The sequence below is a fragment of the Octopus sinensis genome, linkage group LG19 (genome assembly GCF_006345805.1).
Source record: "Octopus sinensis linkage group LG19, ASM634580v1, whole genome shotgun sequence".
Classification (NCBI taxonomy): Eukaryota; Metazoa; Mollusca; class Cephalopoda; order Octopoda; family Octopodidae; genus Octopus; species Octopus sinensis.
Genome location: NC_043015.1, coordinates 52,582,451 through 52,606,641, shown reverse-complemented (window position 1 = coordinate 52,606,641; position 24,191 = coordinate 52,582,451). Strand labels below are relative to the sequence as shown.

The 24,191-nt window shown below is 34.3% G+C and overlaps 1 protein-coding gene across 16 annotated transcripts in view; it reads left to right on the top strand.

The window, feature by feature from the left end:
* Positions 1 to 24,191, top strand: part of LOC115222086 (muscleblind-like protein 1) — a 357,773-nt gene that overhangs the window by 246,324 nt on the left and 87,258 nt on the right. For 10 of the 16 annotated variants that reach the window (XM_036511148.1, XM_036511149.1, XM_036511150.1 and 7 more), the window contains 2 exons: positions 225 to 290; positions 17,410 to 17,601. In XM_036511148.1, the coding sequence (XP_036367041.1) occupies positions 225 to 290; positions 17,410 to 17,601 (258 nt within the window). The remainder of the gene's footprint in view (positions 1 to 224; positions 291 to 17,409; positions 17,602 to 24,191) is intronic. The other 6 variants (XM_036511151.1, XM_036511155.1, XM_036511153.1 and 3 more) reach the window with 2 other exon arrangements.

Below are 24,191 nucleotides of genomic sequence, written 5' to 3'. Positions count from 1 at the left end.
TATTATTTCACTTTGCCTTGCTCTTTCTCACACACACATACACATGTATGCATTCTCTCTTCCTCTCTCTCTCTCTCTCTGTCTTCCTGGCCAATTCCTGCTTTCCTCTTTGTCCACTTATTTGTTTCTTCCACATATCCCTCATCCTACCACCCCCTCTTCTCTGCTCTCCTAGCACCAACACCTTGTACTAATTGGTTTGCATGTCTCTTCTTTTTATTTTGATGTATGAGGCCAGCGGTAAGGCAGTGGCGTACCCCACCGTAATCCCCGGACAATTCCCTGTTTTGGTTAGTGTTAAACCACATTCTTTTACTTACTTTCAATCTCTGCTAAGAAAATGATAAGGACCAACAACAAACAGCTACTACTATATTACTACTATTTCAACAATGGAGAACAACAATAATAACAACAACAAATAATGTGAAAGAGAACACATTAAAGTAACAAAACTGAAGTTTATATTCATTTTAGAAACATAATACATATTCTGACATGCACAAAAACACATAAGTTGCACACACATACACTCGAAATGTGTATGTATGCATCTGTCTATATATGCCACAAACATATTTTAAACTAACCTAAAGTTCACTTTTATATATACATACATACATATATGTACAACAGGTCCAATTACACAATAGGAATGATATCAAGAATTAAAGGGGTTGAAGGAAAGTTACTTTTCTTCAACCCTTTTAATTCTTAATATCATTTCTATTGTGTAGGTTGAACCTTTTTGTATATCTATTATATGCACACATATGTAAAAATTCGCATGTTTGCATATTTGTGTGCACGTGTATGTATTTATATATACATATATATATGAGCATAGACAGACAACACGTGCACACCCCTAGAGACACCCTTACTCATACACACATGCACCTATTCGCAACACATACACACACAATATCAGGCAAGCATAGTGCACAATTAGTATGTGTGTATGTCACATGCATGATATGTATATTTATATCTAAATAGATTTACAAATTCACAATATATATTAACACAATGTTTATGTGTGTATGTATGTGTGTGTATGTGTATGTATGTATGGAGATATATATATATATATAAACATACACACACAAACTTACACATGTGCGTACATTATTAATATTCTAATCCTCAAATGTTGCTTTGCTATGTCTGTATATTTTTTGTTTGTTTTTTTTTTAATGCTAAGCCTGTTATTTTTTCTGATTTTTAATTGTCTTTTTTTTTTTTTTACTTGTGCATGCATGCTATATTCACTACATCAAACAAGGATTTCTCTCAAGCTTTTGGTGGAAGGCTGATGACTTGCTCAACAATTGTTTTCTGTGTTTTTTTTTTGTTCCTTGTCTGTCTGGCAAATTTGTGTAATCTGCCTGTCTATTTTACTTATGTATCTACCAATTGTTCGATCTACCTACTACTTGATCTCTTTCTCTGTCTATCTTCTAATCTCTCCATCTCTTTATCTACCTCTCTATACATCCATCTATCTACAAATATATCTACTGATCTATCTATTTATGTCTGACTGTATGTATGTATGTGTCTCTGTATGTATCTATCTGTCTATTTATCTACCTGCCTATCAAATTGTTTATCCATCTAATGTCCATGTTTGTCAGTCTCCTGTTTTGACATAGAATATCTTTTCATTGTAAAACAAGAGCTCTGCCACCTGCTTTATCCCTTCAACTACCTGCTCAATTTACTTGTGAAATTTCCCTTACTAAACTAACTCCCTGCTATATTTGAAAATAGTGGGTGGGTCAGAGGTGTTTTGATTTAAGCCCTAAATATTTGGAAGCAGTATTCATGCTTCAGTAATGAACTGGTCGTCAATCAACACTAGCATGTTGCAATTCATTTCAGATCATTGGTTTGGACATCTTATTTCTGGCTATTTTATGTGATTTTCGTATTGTATTTTGCCTTCATTTAGATTTTATTATACTCTAGACTGAATTGGCAGCGCCATGTCTGTATCTCAGACAGGTAAACTGTATTTCAATTTAAGTTTGGCTCAAACTTCCATTTTCTGATATTATATATCTGAGAGGTAAAAATACAAGCTTGGAAAGAGTTTCAAGAATGTTGCAATTCTGTGAATTGGAAGCTTAAGGATCCTCTGAATAGTCAGAGATTTAGAGATGTTTTACTTGAAGCATATGATAAAATGAGCTTAGGACACATAAGAAGTGCAGCAGTATCATGGGAAGGTTTACAGAGAAAGTAGTCTTTGTGTGTAGCAGATGTACAAAGAATAAGCTTCCTCGGATGTCCAGGAGAATCCTCAGAAGTACCAGAGAGCTTCTGTTACCTAGGCAGCCAAATTAGCAGTGAAGGAGGAAATTCTGAAACCATAGTTACTAGAGTAAGAACAGACTTGACAAAGTTCAGAGAGCTACTACCTTTGCTGGTAACAAAGGTTCTCACCCTAAGAGTGAAAAAAGATTGTATGATATGCTTGTGTACATACAGTTATGCCACATAGCAATGTAACATGGGGCTATGACTACAGAGGGTATGCAAAGGCTTTAAAGAAATGAAATCAGCATACTCTGCTGGAGGGGTGATGTCAGTGTGCATGTACAACAGTGTAATGGATTTAAGAGAAAAATTGGGTATAAGAGGCATCATTTGTGAGAGAGAGGACTGTGCTATGTGTATGGATGAGGACAGCTGCATAAATATGCACCAATCTCTAATTGTGGAGGGAATCTGTGGAAGGGGTAGACACTAACGCATGGGATAAAGTGGTGAAAAAGGATCTTCAGTCATTGGGCTTCACAGAGATGACAAGGGGCATAGATTTCTAGCGACTTGCTGTACTTGAGAAGACTCATTGAGCTAAATAAAATCGTGGCCATCCATTCATACATACAGGCATGTATGTCCTTTACAGCCAAGTCCTCCACTTCCTCTGTCAGCTAAGTTCTTGTTTAGTACCCATGGCAGTGCCACATGAACACACCCATGCTGGAGCCACTTTAACACACACGTTTAATTTCCAATACAGTTGTAATCATTTTTTGTAATTTATGAAGCAATATGTGGTGAACTTAACATTGGTTTTGTAGTGTTGCTCTACAGACCCTGTTTATCTTTCAATAGTGTGTATGTATATATATATATATATATAACTACTCATACACATATAGACATACATATATACTCTCCCTGCATTGCAGATGTTGGATTCTTATAATTAATGTAAAAATTTTACCAATTCACTTTCTCTTTCACAACTTCTATTCTCTCTCTTCTTTACGTATCCTCTTAATTTGACATGGGGTGGGGTCCCCTCTCACTTTTCATCTCTCACCCTTTGCTCTGCTGTTTATATTCTCCGTTTCCCTATCACCTTCTTTACTTTGGAATGTTCTGTGAATGTTCCAGTATTGGAAAAAAGAAGTACAGGCATAGGATATATGGAAGATAGGCTAAAACAAAATCTACTTAGGAAGTACCTAGGGTGAGGATATGGATGGGATTGCAGGAACATAGAGAGAGAAAAAAAAATACTGTACCAGTTCCTTTTTTTAGCTCTCCTTGCCCCACCTTATTGTTACCTCTTGGACAAAAGGTTTTTTGAACGGGGAAGGTTTGGATATATGGGTGGTTGTTTGACTAGAGAGGAATACTGGATGTTTGTAACTGTTGCTATCCTCATTGCTGCCATTGCTATTACCACTACTATTACTACCACTATTAGTAATGCTATTGCTACTACTACTACTGTCATGGCTATCAACACTACTCACTTCCTTGAATTGCTCCTCCTCCTTTTTCTAACCACTTCTACTACAATCCTTCTCCCACAGTTCCACCACCACTACCATCACTACCAGTTTCTCCTCTTCAGTCATCAATATTGCCATTGTCATCACTCATCACCATCACCACCATCATCATCATTGTCACTAGTGAAAGAAAGAAAAAAAAAACATGCTTGTGGCTGACATATTCATATGGTCCTTGGGTATTATGAATCAAAGCTGACCCAGAGTTAAATAATGTCTGTTATACTACTTCTGCCCAGTTTCTTTTCTTTTTTTGCCCTTCCATCCATGGCAATGGCTATTAATATATTATGTCTTTTACACCTCCCACACTCTCATTAGTTGTGGTTCCAGACATACATTGGCCTGCTCCACTCGCTCTTTTTAATCTGGACCCAACTCTTTCATCCTGGGCCATACTTGTCCCATCTAGGCCATTGTGGGACCCTCTCACCAGTTACTGGTCTTGCTAGTAGCAGCTGATTTTCCCCACCTCCTCACATTATACACTACCATGGCCACTTCACAGCCAGTATCAGTTCATCACCACATTATCCGGGCCATTGCTCCACCATGGCCACAGTACTACATCACCATACCATGGTATAACTCCTCCATCACTCCATACTATACACTGCACCATCACCTTTACTCTCCGATGATTACTACACCACCTCCGTCACTACAACCCATCCCTTTTTTTTATGCCACTACCACTGTACAATTCACAACAGCAAATACTACTACCACAACTGCTTCAACTACACCATTACTACAGCCATGCACTGCACCACCATAACACTACCGTCACTACTACGCCATACACCCCCACCAATACAATGTTACACCACACACCGTACTTTATATCATACCACCATCACTACATCATTGCATCCACCACTACAACGCTATATCCACCACTGCACCATGCACCACCACCACCACAGCAGCAATATATTACATGAGATGAGTCAAATTACATAATCTGTCCACCTAACATTGACAATAATAACTATTCAGGAAATTGGTTTTTGCTGCTCTGATGGCTGCCAGTGGTGGTTGTAGTGGTGATAGTGGTGGTGGTGTTGATAATTGTGATTGTGGTGGTAATAGCTGTAGTTGTTTGCATTGGTGGTGGTGGTAGCTCTAGTTGTTTTAGTGGTGGTTTTCATAGTGATGATGGCTTGTGGTAATGGTGGTGGTGGTGGTAATGGTGATGGTAGCTGTAGTTGTTTTGGTGGTGATGTTCATAGTGATGATGACTGGGTGGTTCTATCGATGGTAGATTGTGGCTGTAGTGATAGTAGTGGTGGTGATATTTGTAGTAGATGATTGTGGCAGTAGCTGTGATTGTTTAGGCAGTGTGGTGGTACTGGTGGGATATCTATAGTAATTGCTGGCTTGTTTATCAGGGTATGTGGTAGATATTTTTGCAGTTATTGTGGCCAGAGTAGCTGTTGTTTTTATTGTTGTGGCAGGATTATTGTGGTAGTGGTTATATTGACAGCAACAGCTCTAGGGGTTGCTTTTGTTGTTACAGTAGTTTTTGTTGTAATTGTGATTGCTTTTGCTATGGTGGTAGTCGGCTACAGTAGCTGTTGATGGTCATGGTTAGAATGGCTTTGATAGGGTTGATCCATGGCTAAAAGATAACAACTATGACCACCTCTCAGCAACGATAACTTTGGACAATTTCGATCTAGATATACATAAAAAGATGGATTAGTCATGGCTGGAATGCCTTTAATCATAAATCTCTTTGATTAATGTTGACCTGGGGGCTAAACAACAACATCAATCATCCAAAGTGTGTGTGCACACACACACACACACACACATACACACACTGCCTCATTTTTACAACTGACCTAACTGAATTTTCATTAATCTGAAATTGGGTGATGGGGCAACATCCTACTCCTAGGGTTTATTTCAAATACTGATGTTGATTAAGTCATTAGGTGAGGAATTGACTACATTGTTACGGTATAGGGCAGATTGTCTGCAATATTTAGTTCCAGAATTTTACATTCTGATTTGAAATACTGTCAAGATCCACTTCGTTTTCCATTCTTCCATTGTGATGAACCAAATCAACTGCAGTTGATTTAGTACTTGTCTAATAAATATCCTTGATGTCAATAGAATTATAATAGACAGCTAAAACTATACATATGCTGTGTCCTTCAAAAACATGTGCTCTTAGGCCAAGCCTTAGATATGATGTATGGAGGAATGAAGAGCATGTTTAGAGGAGGGTGATTGCATTTGAGGTAAATGGAGCGCAAAAGCGAGGTAGACCGAGGAAAAGGTGGAGGAGGAGATTGGGAGGGTTGGTTTGAAAAGGGAGGGCGCCCAAAACTGGGCAAGATGAGATGGTGTGAGGGTAATTGCTATGGCATTGGGGTAGATCCAACCACCCCTGTTAACAGGGACAAAACTCTGATTTAAAACACTGGATGATGATGATGATAATTTGTTGGTAATATAATTGTTGTAATATCTCGCAAAATCTCTTCCTCATTGAGACCAATCATAGAATTTGCTCTTATCTCCTTTTTATATTCACTTGTGTGTGTGTGTGTGTGCGTGTACATTTATGGAGATTTGAGGCTTACATTATAATATTTCATGGTTATCATTGATTGTGTTCTTGTGTGCTTGCATGTATGCAATGTGTTTTGCTACCATTCGGTTTGATTAGTTCATGATGCATGTTTATGGCTGGTGATCTCTCTCTCTTTCTCATTCATGTGTATGCTGTGCTGCCATACTGAACAAACTACTCTGGTATAAGTATTACTCAAGAATAAACACACAAAGGCTATTTCTAAAAGGCTATTTGTACACAATACAACTTTGACCTCACTTATTGTCTCAGTGTATCATTAGATTTGAACATAAATTTAAGACTATATTAAATCATGTGACTGCAAAAATAGAATTATTGTGAAGAAAATTTACCATCTTTGTTCTAAATGTACTAGAACATCCAGAATAAACAGATAAATATCTAACTATATATATAGTGGGCATCTTACAGTTTTTGTCTCTGATATTTATTCATAAGGCATTGGTCTGCTCAGGACCTCGATAAAAAACATTCAACTAATGTACTGCAAAGCGGAACTGAACCTGAATCTCTAACACTGCAACTGTTACACCACCATCTGGCCACAAGTCCATCACAACTACTACTACTATTACCATTGCCACCCACCCACCTGTAATGATATCATTACTAACCTTTAAAACCACCATCACCTCTACTTTTATTAACATCGCAAATGCCACAAACTCCAAGTCCACAACGATCATGATTACCAGCCAAAGAGGCTGCCTTTATGTGGTTTCTTGACTTGTTAGAGATAGCAGCCAAATTTCCCACAGATAACAAATTACCATCTTGAAGGGGACACATTAGATCATCCGGTCCTGGGTTCCTTGCTCAAGTGAAAAAGACAAGATGATCATGGCCGGAATGTTAGAATGTTCAGTGAGGTCTGACCTGGAGCTAAGCAACAACAACAACATTGACTTAACGTGCTACAGACTCTAGTAATCATTTCATTTGCTAGAAATAACTGCCTAATTTTACTAAGATCACAACCAACTATCTTAATACACACACACATGCACATGCACACAGCTGATAATGTAGTTTACTTCTTGTGTGACTGGAAGAGAAATATATGGTGAGGTGGTCATAACTGGAAGGTTTTTTTCTCTTTTTTAAATCAATATGTCTCTTGTTGAAACAAAAAAATCATCAGCGTCAACAACACTACTGTTACTCTTACGAATACAAATACTATCATTAGATCATCTATAGTAACCTTAACGCACTGCACACAGTCAGTTTGCATTTGTTAATTTAAGATTTTTCATTTTATCTTCGAAAAGGAAGAATGAAAGGAAGGCAGAAATGTTTAGTTTGATAAAAGCAATGAAAATGAGATAGAATAGAAATTATCTGGGACTTGGCTCAGGTAAAACTTCATATCTTGTCTCTTCACAATAAATAAACAAACATGTATGTATGTGGATTGGTGTGTGTACACACACACATATATGTATATCTGTGTGTATGAGTACATATGTGTGTGTGTGTACATCTCTGTGCATGCATTCACATATGTGTATGCATAGATATTCGTATATGTGTGTGTGTGCACATATATATATATATATATATATATATATATATATATGTATATATATATTAGATATATAATTCGTTTATATGTATGTATATATCTATATGTATTTGTGTGTGTGTGTGTGTATATATATATATATATATATATATATATATATATACACACACACATACACATGTATTTGTGTGTGTGTATACACATCACATGGTGATAACATCAGAGCTTTTAATGGGAAATTAAGATTACAAGCTCTGCTGTGAAAAGTAGATAGGTGTATATTTGTGTATCTAGTATTGTGTATGTATGACAGTCTACATACACATCACAGCAACAAGAGCAAAGATAATGGTTTTTCAGTAGGTACAAGGACACATTGTTTTGTTTTTTTTTTAACTAAAAGTGTAGTTGTGGTGGGAGATATCTAGCTAATTATTTTGACCCACTTTATTACTGGTATTTAATACATGCAATTTATCAACAGTAGAGCAATTGAAGGGTGAAATTAGCCTTGTCAGTGTTTGAATTCACAATGTAGCAGTCTGAGATATTTTATCAGAGCCACCTTCCGTGTTTTTGTTTTTTTCACCTTCCTTTTCTATTATATAAACATTCCCCTAGAGGAAGCTTTTGTCTACAGATTGCATGAATAATCTCCGTTATCAGCTTTCCAATTCATGTTAGGGTCTCACTTATGTAATATGTCAGACACAACAGTGTATTGAATGTCTTTCCTTTCATATCTATAGATAGAGTGAGCTGTCTGTGTATGTATATAAATACATGTATGTTTGTTGTTAACTAGACACAGAACTTATTAAACTGACCCTTGACACTTCTTTCATATATTATGGTTACTATATTTATCCCTGAAAATATGAAAGGCGTATATCTCCAGCTTGGCATTACTCATTGACTGATTTTAGTCATTGGACTGTGGTCATGTTAGGCATGCAAGGGTTTGAAGTCAGATTGTAAATCAATGAATGGACTGATGGATCTGAATATTGCCTGGAATTTACTTTCTCAATATTCTACAGTTTCTTGACAGTAATAAGTGTAACAGCCTGGCATACAACGCATAGATACTCAGGTACATGCATATGTACACAGCTGAATGATTTGATAAGGTGATGATGACCCATGGCACTGCAGTCACCAAACCACATCATCCATATGCATGTTCTATGACAAACAACTAAACAGCAGTTTAATTGATGGTCTTCTTGTTATTATACCCATTAGCTCCTCATTCAGTTTTTTGAAATACCTGACAAAATTGTGGTGACATATTTTGCATGAAGAGACACTGCTGTCATCAGTTTTAGTCTCAGTCCAAGATGGTGACACACAAGATTTTCAGCTTGTACAAAAGCTCAATAGTTAATCCTCTCATCCTTTAATGGGAATCTCAACCAGATTCCCATTAATGCAGTAATAAACAACAAACAGAAGATAAAATACTAAAAATAGACAACCAATCACCTCACAGCATTGTAGTCAAGTGTGTTTATAACTCATTATTGATGGTATCCCCTTTAGCTCTTGTTTACTTTTGTATTTTATGGGGGGGAAAAGCCCCAGGTTTTTGTGGTGAAATGAGCATGTGATGAACCCAGCACTTCACCTGGTAAACAAGCAAGGCCTAGACTCTTTACAGCTGAGGAAATTATTGATGATATTTATTCTTTGAGTGAAGACAATGAGAGTGGTTTGGACATTCAAACTGGTGAAATTGATAAGGAAAGTAGCGATTCAGGTGAAAAAATATGGTAGTTGAAAGATAGGCTTGTTATTGTTATTCTCCTGAATTTTTCCGTGATTGTCTATTTGTTTGTCTGTAATCATTACTCTTGAGTTGTATTTGGAAGTATTTATTTTTTTGTTCAGGAGCCCAGGTGGAGGGTAAAGTTAGACATGGAGGTTCAGCTTTGATAGGGTTAATACACACAAAGCGTGTGAGCATTATTTATTTTTTCTGCACCAAGTGTGTAATAGGAACTGATCTTATCCTAATTATGACTACTTTGAATACTAAGTAGACACTGTTGGTTGTTAACTTGTTTAGCCCCAGGTCAACTCCTGTTGAACAGATATGATTAATGGAATTTCTTCCATGGCTGTCTTGTCTTTTGAGAAGTGTATCTTAGACTGCATTTTCTAATATATTCTTTCTTATCCTATAATTGTAGAATGTGATTTGGAGATAATTCAGATGCTAATTTTGGTAGGCTGATTAACTGAACTAAGACTGTCTCTAATTGAGATGGATATGGTTCCACAATCAAGCAATCATGTATCTGTAGTGTCTGCCAAATATGTTTATCTTAAGGATTACTTCTGAATATTGGCTACCAATTTCAGAGATCTACACATATTTTGGCCCTCACTATGCCAAATTTGTATATATCCAGTTGAGCTTCTGAACTTTATCCTTTCACTGATATACCACGCTGTATGTCTGGTTTTCCTTTCCATCACAAACCTTTACTGTTCTGTATAACTTTTTAGTTCCCATACATTAAGTTTTCTTCTCTGGTACCTCATCTCTCCTGACTTCAATTCTATGACCTTATATGCCAGTCTGATATGATATGTTACTCATGCTGCTGGTATACCGATTAGCCACCCACACATCACCATTGTTACAAGCTTCAGCTGTAGATCTCAGACCCACCATCCGATAATTTGATTATGCAAAGTACTCCCTTTCATTATCACTGCTGATATTTTCGCTACTATTACTTATACAGCTTGTCTTGTTACAATCATTTATTGCATTATTTTTATTGTTGTTGCTACTATTGTAATACTTGTAGCTGATACCCTTCACTCAGTCAATATTGTGATTGTTATCGTCGTTGTTGTTGTTGCTGCTGCTGCACTTATCCTTTTTGCAGCCGTGTATTAGATATTGCTGCACTAACTATTGCATCTAATTTACAAAATAGCATCTGTTGTTGTTTTTCAAGATAACAGCAAGATAAAACTACATGGCTGTTAGTGTCCAGACATGCTCTTTTAAAATTTTTTTTGCTCCCCAACAAAATTCCTATGTCTCTGTCTTTTGTGAAAGGGGAAACTTAAGGATGCCAGCAGAGATTTCACGTGCAGTTTTGGTGGAGCCCATCCCCTGCAAACCTATATGCAGAAAAGGGGGAGTGCAACTCAGTTGTTTAATAAACACTAATGAGCTGTCAGAATTTCTGGCTCTAAATATTCACCTGTTCAGTCAACTGAATACCAGGTTTGTTAAATTGGTGTGTAGGTGGCTAACACATGTACACAGAAGTGTGTACCCTTAATGGAATTCTCAGGCAGACTGACAAGATTGGACCTTTAAATTGTAGGTACTATACATCTGACAGGCTTCTGCATAGTCTCCATCTACCCAGTATCACTCACAAGATGCAGGTCAACAGTGAGGCTGGAGAAAATGACATTTGAACAAGATGCCATTTTGCAGAATCAAAGCCGGAACCTCACAATTCTGAAACAAATTTGTTTAATCATTTGGCTATAATGTGCCAACTCTTTGTGTGTATGTGAGTGGAGGGGCATACACAGACATACACATTTAAATGAGGTGCTCCAGGACAGCCACAGTCCAATAAGAGAAATTAGTAAATATCTTATATCTTTTGTTTCAGTCATTAGACTGTGGCCATGCTGGGGCACTGCTTCGAAGGATTTCTAGTCATTCTATCAGTCTGTTTTGCTGAACTTCTAAGTTACAGGGACATAAACACACCAACACTGGTTGTCAAGTGGCAGGGAAAGGTAAGGCATACACACACATATACGATGGACTTTCAGTTTCCATCTACCAAATCCACTCACAAGGCTTTAGTCAACCCAAAGCTATATTATAAGATACTTGCCCAAGGTGCCATGCAATGGGACTGAACTTGGAACCATGTGGATGGGAAGCTAGCTTCTTAGCACACAGCCACTCCTGCAGAACTCTGAGTAATCAGGGAGTGAATCATATACTTTGTATGAATAAGTTCTGCAGCATATATCAATTATTCTCCTTTGCATTCTAAATGTAAATACACACACACACACACACACACATGTGTATATTTTATATCATATGGAAATGAGATTGTGCGACAATTATGTCTTTCTCAAGAGAATTAGCAGCTGAAGTGAATTGGTTTAAAATGGGAATGATTCCATTTTATCCCCAAACACATCTCTTTCATATTTTATCCTGGTGGCAATGAAAAAAAAAAAAAGGAAAAATCAATAGTAATAGTAATTTCTAAATTTGGCACATGACCATACAAATTTTGGCAGGGAGTATAATGTGATTGAATTAAACCCCCAGTACTTGTCAGGTACCTCCGGAAAGATGAAACACCAGGTTATCCTTGATCGTGAATTGAAATTCTGTATTTAAAAGTTCATAGTAAAATACCTCCGGCATTTCAGCTGATATTCTACCAATTCTGCTAGATTGGCCCAAAGCCAGACATTTTTATATGAGGGGGTATATTTGATTGGGTTGTTCACCTACTTTAGAGACAAAAGGGTAGAGTAGAACCAGGTAGAATTTGAGCTCAGAATACCATGCAATGAAACTAAATATTATAAATAATTAAGTTCAGCTCCTGAGAGCCACTACAAATGCTATTATAATAACGGGAATAATTAATATAATATTATTCAATAATTACAGTGAAATATTTATGAGCTCAACAGGAAATTAAACAATATATTACTTCAAATACAATTTTTACATACTTATAATTAAGACTCACTCAAAATTTTAATCTAATTTTGCTTAGCTTACTAATTAAGTATATTAATGTAATTAAACTAACAAAAAAAATTGCAAGTAAAAAAATTAGTAATAACCCCACCCACCCACCTTCACACCCCAAAGGAGCTTCCATAAACCAACACTAGTCTTTTATTGAAAAGCAATTTAGTTATATGTAGTGGTGGTGGTGGTCATGGTAGTGTCTCAGTTGATTGTGTATGTGTTTGTGTAACTCCACACACATAAGCATACAGTTATACATACCTACCTAATTGCACACAAATATATTTATGTTTATATGTAATGTATGTGTGGGGGCCATTCTTATTTGATATATAGAGGTAGTAGCAATGGTCAGCAGCCTTTTATTACAATACATTGATAATAATGGTGCTGGATGTGTCTGTCATCATTGTCATTGTAGTAGCGCTTATTATTGGCGTTGTCAGTGTCCGATTGTTTAAGTATATTTTCATGTAGACGCAGCTATTACAGAAATAGTTACTAACCGCAAAATTTCGTTACAAGGCTAGGTGTGTGTAATCTTTTATACGAGCAGTAACAGGAAATTGTTTGGGAAGGTTTGTACTCCTTGGTAGTAAGCAGTATGTAAAGGTTCAGCCACCAGTGGGGTAAGGTCTACATTGGTTCTCAACTGGGGTCCACATAAGACTTTGCTGTTAAAATTTATGTGCAATAAACAAGTTATACTTCTACAATACACTAAATATTTAAACATTTTCTAATGCAATTTCTAAGATTTTATAAAATTATAATAGGACTTTTAAGACATTGAATGGCTATGGGGTTTCCCCATTGAATAAGATAGGAGTCAAAGGGATCCATAGGCAAAAATGGTTGAGAACCACTGGTCTACATTATAATGCAATTTCAGTTTTGAAAACTGAAGAATTTCTTAGTATCCAATATTCTTTTCAACTCTAGGCACAAGGCTCGAAATTTTTGGTGAGGGGACCAGCCAATTAGATCAATCCCAGTACACAACTGGTAGTTAATTTATCAACCCCTAAAGGATGAATAGCAAAGTCAACCTCAGCTGAATTTGAACTCAGAATGTAAAAATAGATGAAGTACTGCTTAGCATTTCACCCGGCATGCTTAATGTTTCTGCCAGCTTGCCGCCTTCTTAGTATCAACTATTGGTTTCTTTTTGATTGAGTTCAAAGCTTCCCTCCCTGCTTGTATGTTTTTGATGGAGAGAAAGGAATGAAGACTGTTGTAATCTTTTGAGGATCAAGTGAAACAGTAGCCTTGTTCATATGAGTCGTTTCCTTCGATTGTTTTCAATTGTGGATGATGGATGATGGCCTCAGCATGCCAACCAATTGCAGATTCAATGGAGTTGGTCCCAAGGTTGGTTAATTAAACCAAGCCATTGACATTATAATTTTTGACTAATTTGAGACTGATGAAGGAAGCTACACATCCTACTTACAGGATGAGATGGGGATGGAATGGGGGTACTGCTCAGGCCAGGTAAAAAATGGTTTGACAGATGACCACATTATCAGTTATACTACAGAGAAATCTTTTCCAATTGCATATTATTATAATGTATTTCTGCTATTTTAATAGTATTACTTCTTCTCTACAAAATAGTGTGTCAATCCCCTGTCCTTGTTTCAAAGCCAAGGAAATTTTGTAGAGCCATAGTCTCCTACTATGTGTTTTCTTCTCTTCTTCTTTGTGTCATCCTCCTTTTCCTCTTTCCTCCTTTATACAGTGTTTCAGTCCTGAATGTAGATGTATGCCTCTGTGTTGATACCTGCATTGATGATATACCTTCTAATTGTCATCTTAATAGCTTTTTGTAAGGAGAGTTAAATGTAAAAGAATAAAAGAAACCCATGATGCTTGCATGATTCTCGAAATTGTTGAAAGCTGGTGTAGGGTGGAGCTGATGTGAAGAAAATGTGACTCATCAGGTAGAATGATTGATCAGACAGGCTTCTATTGTGTTCCTGTTTAGAAGATCCCATTCATAAACCTTGGGTAGAAAGCACTTTTCCATTGTGCCATGCCAGTGAGTTTGATCTCCCAGAGCCACATGTTTGTAAACGCTCTCTTCATATCTGTCCCTACATGATCCTACCTATGAACACAGGATGCTGGCATGGCTGGTATAGCTCAAGTAAAATTTACATATTTGTACGACGACAACCTGTATGTGTATTCAATTTCCATCTTGACATTTCACCAATGTACAGTTGAGGAAATGTTTGACCGTTTAGTTTCATGTTTCTCTGTCTGTCTGTTTCAGGAGCAAAAAGAAGCCTTTCATCAATTATGATCTCTTCCTCTCTCTCTCACTCTCTCTCTATCTTCATATATATATATATATATATATATATATATATATATATATACATACATACACATACACACACATGCACACATACAGAGATTTCATTGCTCCTCTAAGCATTGTAGAAATATTTATTATGCCTGTATTGTATGCTTTGCACCAATCTTATCCTTCCACTGAGCAATCGTTGGTTTTCGTTTATGCTTCATTGGTTATGTAAAACAGATACCTCCCATCCCATTGCCTTGCACTTCTGTTTACACTTTTTTTTTTTTGTCATTTCATTTTTTTTTCTAGTTTATTTTTATTGTTACATCTGATTTTCTTTCTTCATTTATTTCTTTCACTTTTAGTTTGCACTAAATTTGTTTATTCAACTGAACTTGGAAACAAAAGGCTACTACAATATATAAAAAAAAGCATATTAAATGCAAATACATAAGTGAAAGAAAAAAACATGAAGAAGAAACCATTAGCTTGTGCAACTTCTTGTTTTTTTAATATCATTCTTATATTACCAATAGTATGGTCTTCTTGAAAGATTTTTCTTTTTTTTTTTTTGTCCTTGGGGTGGGCTGAGAATGCATCAACTATTCACATGGCTGACTCCACTGTATTGTTATTCTAAGTTTTTTAACCATATTTGGTAAATATTGGTTAAATTGTTAACAAATTGCTTCCACAGTATGGATTTTATAGTCACTTCATTGAACAATATTCGTGACAAAAATTAGCTCAAACATTACAATTCCACCATCAAACCTTAACTAATTCAGCCCTTCTGATATCAGACTGACATCAGTCGATCAATCAATCGATATTTGTCACATTTTAAAGTACTGAATATTGATATTTCTGTATCAGATATATGCATCAATAAATGGTTAGTAAGATTTGAAATCAATGATGCAATCTACTTGAAACTCTCTTTAATTATACAATGCTTCCACTGCTTACTGCAGTTAGCTGCACTTTATTATGCTCCCTATTTACAATCAACTAGACTGTGTTAGAAAGACTTAAGTACCTTGGCCACTTGCACATGGTAGATACTTCTAATTCTACTTCTCATGAAAACAGTCCAAGCTTATGAAATAATCACTTTGCTGTTGCTCAGTTTACTAAAAATAGCTGCTAAATCTTTTCACGGAGTCAAACTCTACCATCTCTAAGCAAATAAACAAATAGTCAAAGTTACTATTTTATACAGTGTCTTTTAAAACTCGAAGGATTGTTATAATTGGAATATCTTTGATTGTAGATCTGTTTAACATGAGCCTGCTGTTAAAAATATGACTACTACTACTATTACTACTACCACTACTAGTAGTAGTAGTGATCATTTGACAAGAATTGTAGAGCAATGTTATATAATTGATTGAATTGCTATACATGTTCAAATGTTTATTCTGTTGATACCTTACCACCAACCCTAAGGTGTAGGGACTGATCACCTACCATCTCAGAAAGGTCATTTATTCCCCTGCTCCATAAACTTAAATAATAATATTTCATCCAAAAACAAAGATTTACCCTAGGAAGGAATTAAAGAATGTTTTAAAAGGAAACCACAAAATATTTATAAATTAAAGCAGAAAATAAAGACCTTCTTTGTCTTTTCATTAACTATACATATATATATATATAAATATATAAATTCATACATACAGAGCTAAATCACTGTGCATGTACATAAAATGCATTATTACCATACTATAATAGTATTATTATAAAGTTAAGAGAAATGTAGTTAACAATTATTTATGTGATTAAATCTCTAAACAGTTCTAGACCTTCTGTACACAATCATACTTTGTGATGTCTCTCATGACTTCAACATGGATGGTACAAGGTATGCCTTGCTGATGAAGTTAGAATAAGACTTAAACACATCCCAAGCTGCATCAGACATGTTACCACCAACTCAACTGTTCTCTCTTTCTCTCTCTCTCTCTTTCTCTCTCTCACTCTTTCTCTCTCTCTTTCTCTCTCTCACTCTCTCAAAGTTAGTAAAGGTGGTCTTTTTTGCTTTTTCTTTTCGTTTGTTACTCTTTTCATTCTTTTTGAATATAAGAAACAAGGAAAGAAGCAAACGAGCAACATCTGAATAGAGACTTATTCTTTATATATATATATAATATATATATATATATTATATATATATATATATGTGTGTGTGTGTGTTGATAGATTTTCTCAAATATTTTTCCATTGCATTATTTATATTTTAAATTGTAAATTACTCAATTGTTTTTTGTTTTTGTTTTTCCATTTTTCACACCTCCAATTCAAAGTTCTTATTCTATACATTGTATTTTCTTTTTCTTCTTTCCCCCTTCTCTCTCTCTCTCTACCTCCTCCCAGGCCCCTCCATACATAAGCACAGTCCCGACATCTGCTGTGTTCAACCCTTACTTGAATGCAGCAATACCAACCGTTCCAGTGGCCGGCACTGGAAGCGAAGCAACAGTTGTCTCCACTCAAGTTCCAGGGGTGTTGCCTACAGGAATTCCTGGAACAGCACAACAGAAAGTTACGAGGGCTGACAGATTAGAGGTGAGCATCCACTTTGAAAACCCAAAAATTAATTTTAACTACTTTTTTGTCTGTGTTTTGTATTTTTTTCTTTTTCTTTTGTCGTGTTTGTAGTTGTTGGGGGCAAGCAGGATGGTTAAAGTTAAATTATGATAATTTCGCTGTTTAACAAAAGAAAAAAAAAAAAGTAGTTTACATGTGTGGGTGTGTACATTTTTTTCGTTTAAATTAAATTTTTTTTTTTTTTTAAATTCACTTATTGTTATTATTCGCCTTAAATAATGTTATTTATCATTTGACAGCTTTCGCTACTGTGCCTGTATCTGTTGTGTGCGGGGGTTGTCACACTCGTCAAATATCTGCACCAAGTCTTATGGACTTTGTAGCAGCAGCAGCAGCCCCACTATAAAAAAAAAAAAAACCCACATATTAGCATCATTATCAGTTTTTTTTTTAATTTTTGAAATGGTTAATATTTTTCTCTCACATTATTTAACAAAATTGTTTCTGCAAATTTTGTTTTTGAATTTTTTGCCAAAAAAAAAATAAAAGTAGAAAAAATATATAGAAATTTATATATATAAAAAAAAAAGAAAATTCTATGAGTTTAAAAACAAAACTGGAGGAAAAAATAGGGAACAGGGGTGCAAAAGCACAAACATTAAGGAGTTATTGGTGTTTTGTAAAGAAAAAATATATATAAATGGTTTGAAGGAACAAGGAAAGGGTGTAAAAATTCAACTTTGTTTTTAGTCTAAATTCTTTCAGTAGTAAATGAAACGTTTTTCTTCTTTCGTTCTTTTTTTCATTCAAATTTCTTTTCCCAATTTTGAAAACACAGATTGCCATTGATGTTGTCTTTATTATTATTATTATTATTATTATTATTATTATTATTATTATTATTACTACTATTTTTATTATTATTATTATTATTTAATTATTCATTTTTTATCCTTAGACTGAATTTTAATTAAAAAATTTTTTTTTGAAAAATCAGTTTTAAAAAGTGTAGCTTCTGTAGATAATTTTACTTTTAACAAGAACAAAATGATGCAATTACTACGAGATGCATTGTCAAAGGTTGATCATTAGGCAGTGCATGTAAGTCTTGCATATGTTGGACAATATATTTACAAGTGTAAAATGCTAAAGCTTGTGATCTCTCTTTGAAAGAAGCGGAACTGTGACACCCTCACACAGACATGAACACAAAATTATACAGTTACAATCATTGAATCCTACTCACATCATTATATATATATATATATATATATATATATATATATATATATATATATATATATATATATATATATATGAGGTAGGTAAATAAATAAACAAACACATGCATGAACTCATCCATGAAGGAATGAAAACACTAATTTTTGACCGAAACAATAAATAGTTATACCGGTAATTGTGAAGCAGTAAAATAACTTAGATTGTTCCCAGTACTTGTCGAAACTTTTAGTTTTATATTGTATTATATTATATTATATATTTTTGCATATATCATTGAACCACGCATAATGACAAAAGAATTTGACCTCAATATTGTTGGAAATAGGGAATTAAATTTATTAAATGGCGCATGCATAGCATTCAGGCCTTTGAGTTTCTGTGCATAAAGCTTTCATAAGCTGATGAAGTGCAACGGTCGTTGAGGTCTTGGCACAAAAACTTCTGAGTGAAGTTTTCCATTTCAGATTCAAGAGATATATATATTCATAATTTATATATATATATATATATATATATATATATAATGACACAGCACTCGTGCCACTCTCACTACTTTGTGCTGTCAATAAAGCCAAGAAATTGAGGAAATGTTAATAGGTTTCAGAACACCTTATTTTCCTGAATTAAATATCAAAGACTTATGTAGAAATATGTAAAAACTCTTAATAAAATATATTAAAGTCTAATACAACCATGTCTGTTATATAACCTATGTGTTTACTCTGTTGTAAACTGTTGGTTGGCAGGGTGAATAACCTGCATTCTTAAGCTCATACTTAAACCTGCCATTTATTTGTCTCTGTGAAGGAGGTAGTTATTGAAATAGTTACAAGGTGCATTGGTTTTCAGTATGACTTTTAATACAGTGCTGCTTCCATGTCTATTGTTTTGAGATGAATTTAATGCATAGGTATGAGGTAATGCTGCAGTTCTCTTGTGAAGGATGTCTTCACTATCACACTGCTATTTCACTACCTCAATTACTGATGCCCATTATAATAGTGATTATATAGATTGTATTTTTAAAGCTCGGTAAATAATGATTTCAAATAATGTTAGTATAGACATGAATGTTGCAAGATAATATACACGTCGGAAAGGTTATCATATTGAGTTTGTTCGATATTTTAGTATCTTAGTTTTGTATTGAATTTATTACTAAATATTGTTGTGATTGATGTCAAGCTGACATTAAGATATGTCACATGATAATGATAGCTATATGGGATATAGTAATATGACCATTATAGTGAAATAGACATCAATATTTCACATGAAATACGACATATGAGAGATGCCAGGCTGAAAAAGTAAACAGAATAACAGTTGTTTTTGTCTATCTCTTCTGGTAGTTACTAATTACTGTTATTGTTGTTGTTATTACTGGCAGAAACGTTAGCATGGGGGGGGGTCAATAAATTAAGTACTAGTTGCATACTGGCGTTGATCAAATCGACTCCCTCCACCTCCTCCAAAATTTCAGGCCTTGTGCCTAGAGTAGAAAAAGAAAATAAAATAAATTATTATTACTACTATTATTTCAAAGTTTGTTCAGGTATCTCAAACACCTATGGCAGTTTTAAACCTGAATATTGTCCTTTACTCTGCCTCATTTATTCTGTTGAAACACAGGGTTGAAACTACATTCGGAAAGTGTAGTGTAACTAAACAAATTGTCACATTGACATGTTCGCCCAATCAAGCCTGGACCCTGATAACTGCATAGCATCAGTCCCCACCTCCTCCTAGAAAAATAATCACTTGACTACTTCTGATTACTGCAACATTAATTATGTTAATATAATATTTATAAATATGCAGTACAATATATCTGCTGTTGAAAGAACTGTAAGTAGAGTTCATTATTGGCTTCTACAAGGTTGCTATCAAGTTTCATTCATGGCTATAGAAGAAGATACCAACTCAAGATGCCACACACTGGAATTATGTTAGAATTTTTGTCACTGTCAACTGGCTAAGACAGTTGAAAGTTAGATTACTGAGGGACATTTTATTTAGTGATACTTGGCTCCAAGCTCAGAAACCTGCTGGATTCGACTTCCACATTTTTCAAATCTTCAAAGAAGGGTGAATAGAGAAAGTTATAGAAACAATATTTAAGATGTACCAAGAACATGTTTCATTCCAATAAATTATTCCTTATTCAGTAACCAGCACCTCCCGCCACAAGAGAAACAAAACTTAGTGTTGTACTTTTATACAAATGTCTTGTTATCCTTCAGTCTGCCTAACATTACCTTTCATTCTGTACTACAGAAATACTTATACAGAAGTATTTATTTATAAGCCGTCAGTTGTAACTGTAATTTACCAACATTTTGCATTATGTTCCAAATAATGGCTTGATAATAAAATAATAGTCAGTTTGTTGTTTTTATTAAAATACCTCCAAATTCTTCATTACTTTGAAAATTACATGAACTGGGTATTATTTATTTATTCATTTTGTTAGGAACTAAGGGGTCATGGGAGGGTTATCAAAAACTGATAGGTTTAATTTCGTTTTCCTTTGTAATGCACAAACACATTTCCTGGCATATACAAAAACACACACTCACTAACGAACTGACACATACTTACACATAGAGACACGTACAGTCATACATACATGGATGGGTATGCACACACACACACACACACACACAACTCCACTTCCAGGATTTTTTATTATACTTTATATTTTTATAAGTTTTTTGTTATTCGTTATTATAGTATTTTTATTTATGATTACAATATTATTATTATTATTATTATTTGTTTATTGTGATTATTATTATTGTGATTATTATCATTATTATTATTATCATTATTATTATTACTACTACCACTATTATTAAGTAGTCTTATTATTATATTATTATTATTATTATTATTATTATTATTATTATTATTAGCCTATTCTTATTATTATTGTTACTGTAACCAGAAGTGCTATGACAAGCAGTGCCTTAAAAACTTAGTATGTGTGTTTTGTTGTTGCTGTTGTTGTTGGTGGTTATTGTTAAATTTTATTATTTTTTTTTCTTTTGGATTTTTTCCCTTAAACAAAAAACTTTTTTTCACACCTGTCATTTTAATTGAAATCGTTTATGGTTATTATTATTATTATTATTATTATTATATTATTATTATTATTAATAGCAACATTATTTTAATTATCACCATTATTTTTACTATTATTAATTTTTTTTTATATATGAATTATTTGCCAAGTTTACTTTTATTTCTATCTTCTTTTCTCACATGATATTTCTTCAAAATCCATTAACCATTCTCCTATTTGCGTGTAGCACATTTTTTAATTAGCATCTCTGCCTTTCCTCTCTGTCTGTCTCTCAGGAATATATATATGTATATACTTATCTATGTATATGTATTTCTCTCTATTTAATCCATCTATCTATCTTATAAGCACTGTTTTATAGTTTCCTTATTTAACCCTGTGTAGTGTTAGTGTTGAATGCCAAAACAAATAAGAAGAGAAATGTTGGGGGAAGAAACCAAAAGGGAACTGATTTCTCTCCACCAAGAGGGATACATCACTTCAATACCGCTTTGTTTGTTGTTTTTATGTTTATGTGTGTGTGCGTGAATGTGCATGTGTGTGCGTGTATACTTATATATGTGTGTGTGTGTATATATATAATATATATATATATATATATATATATATATACTGTATTCAAATTCTTTAGGTTTCTTTGTGTATGTGCATGTGTATAAACACTTACACACATGTATTATCCATATATACATATATGCTTGCATGTATGTATATTCATGTATTTATGCTGAATAAGAAAATCCATAATACGCATGTATGCCTTTCAGGCCACAAATATATAATCATCATAATATATATATGTTGTTTTTTTTAATGCAAGGATGTTTCTGTGTGTAGTGATCTCATATAACATATTGAAATTTTATATATATATATATATATATATATATATGAATGTATATGTATGTTTGTATATGTATATATATATATGTGTGTGTGTGTGTGTGTATGTTTGTATATATGTATATATATGTACATACATAGATATGTATGTGTGTGTGATATGTATGTACATATATATATATATATATATATATATATATATATGTATATATATATATAAAGAGACAGAGAGAACTTTAGTGTGTTGTTTGTGCCTGAATGTTTCTGTATAGGTGACTAAACAGAATAATAAACATATCATATGTATATGTGTGTGTGTCTGTGTGTATATATATATATATATATATATATATACACACATACATGTGTATACACATGCTCAGAGACATACATCTGTAAATACTAATTTGAAATCGAAAATGAACAAAAGACCCTTTCATTTCAGATGGTTATTTACAGATGTGACAATGTTTGATATTGTTTACATTAATGTCTATTCCATTAATTCATAAGATACATACCATAAATTCTTTGTCACTAAGCCATACTGTGTGTGTGTGTATCACTACACACACATATCACAGACTTTTTTTCTAAGTATCATGATGGAGAGATTGTATAATGCTTGTGTACAAATTGATGTTACATGCTAGTGAAACCCGGACATTGAATGTAGAGGATGTGTGATAAAATAAAAAAAGAATGCAAAGTCAGAATGTTTTGTCAGTGTGCATGAACAATAGATCGCAAATGAGCTGAGAGATAATCTATGTATAAGAGCAATCAGATTTCATGTCCACAAAACAAGACTAAGCTAGTGTGGCCATAAGGTAAGGCATGGGGTGGCGGATGGGCAGTAAGGAAGGGACAAAATATTCATGGGAGAGAAAGACATGGAAAGCTGTGAGGAAACTGATTTTTGGGAGGCTGAACCTTGTGAAGATGACAAAGGGTCTACCTCAAATGGTGAGACTGTACTGGAGAAGATCTCTTCATCTCATGCAAGCATGGAAACATATTCATTAAATGATGAGTGTGTGTATATTTATTTAGATGAGTGTGTCTGAGCACTCATACACATGCACACACAGTATTTGGCCTAGTAGTTACACTACTGAATTGGTGATCATAAGGCCATGGGTTCAATTGTTAAAGTAGGCAGTGTGTTGTGCTTTTGAGTAAAGTACTTTATTTCATATTGCTCCAGTGACAACCAGCCAGTTGTTGGTGCAACCCTTTCATAATCCAGTTTTTACATTCTGGGTGTTCATCCAGGATCAAGACTGGGGTTGGGTCAAGAGAGTGTATTTGTCTACTCCCAAGTACTTACGCATATAAAACTATTAGAGAAAGTTTGGTGCATACTACCATGGTATCCTTGATTCTGAGTGACAGTTGTGGTTATAGTATATCTACATTAGTTCTGTTGCTTTTTTTT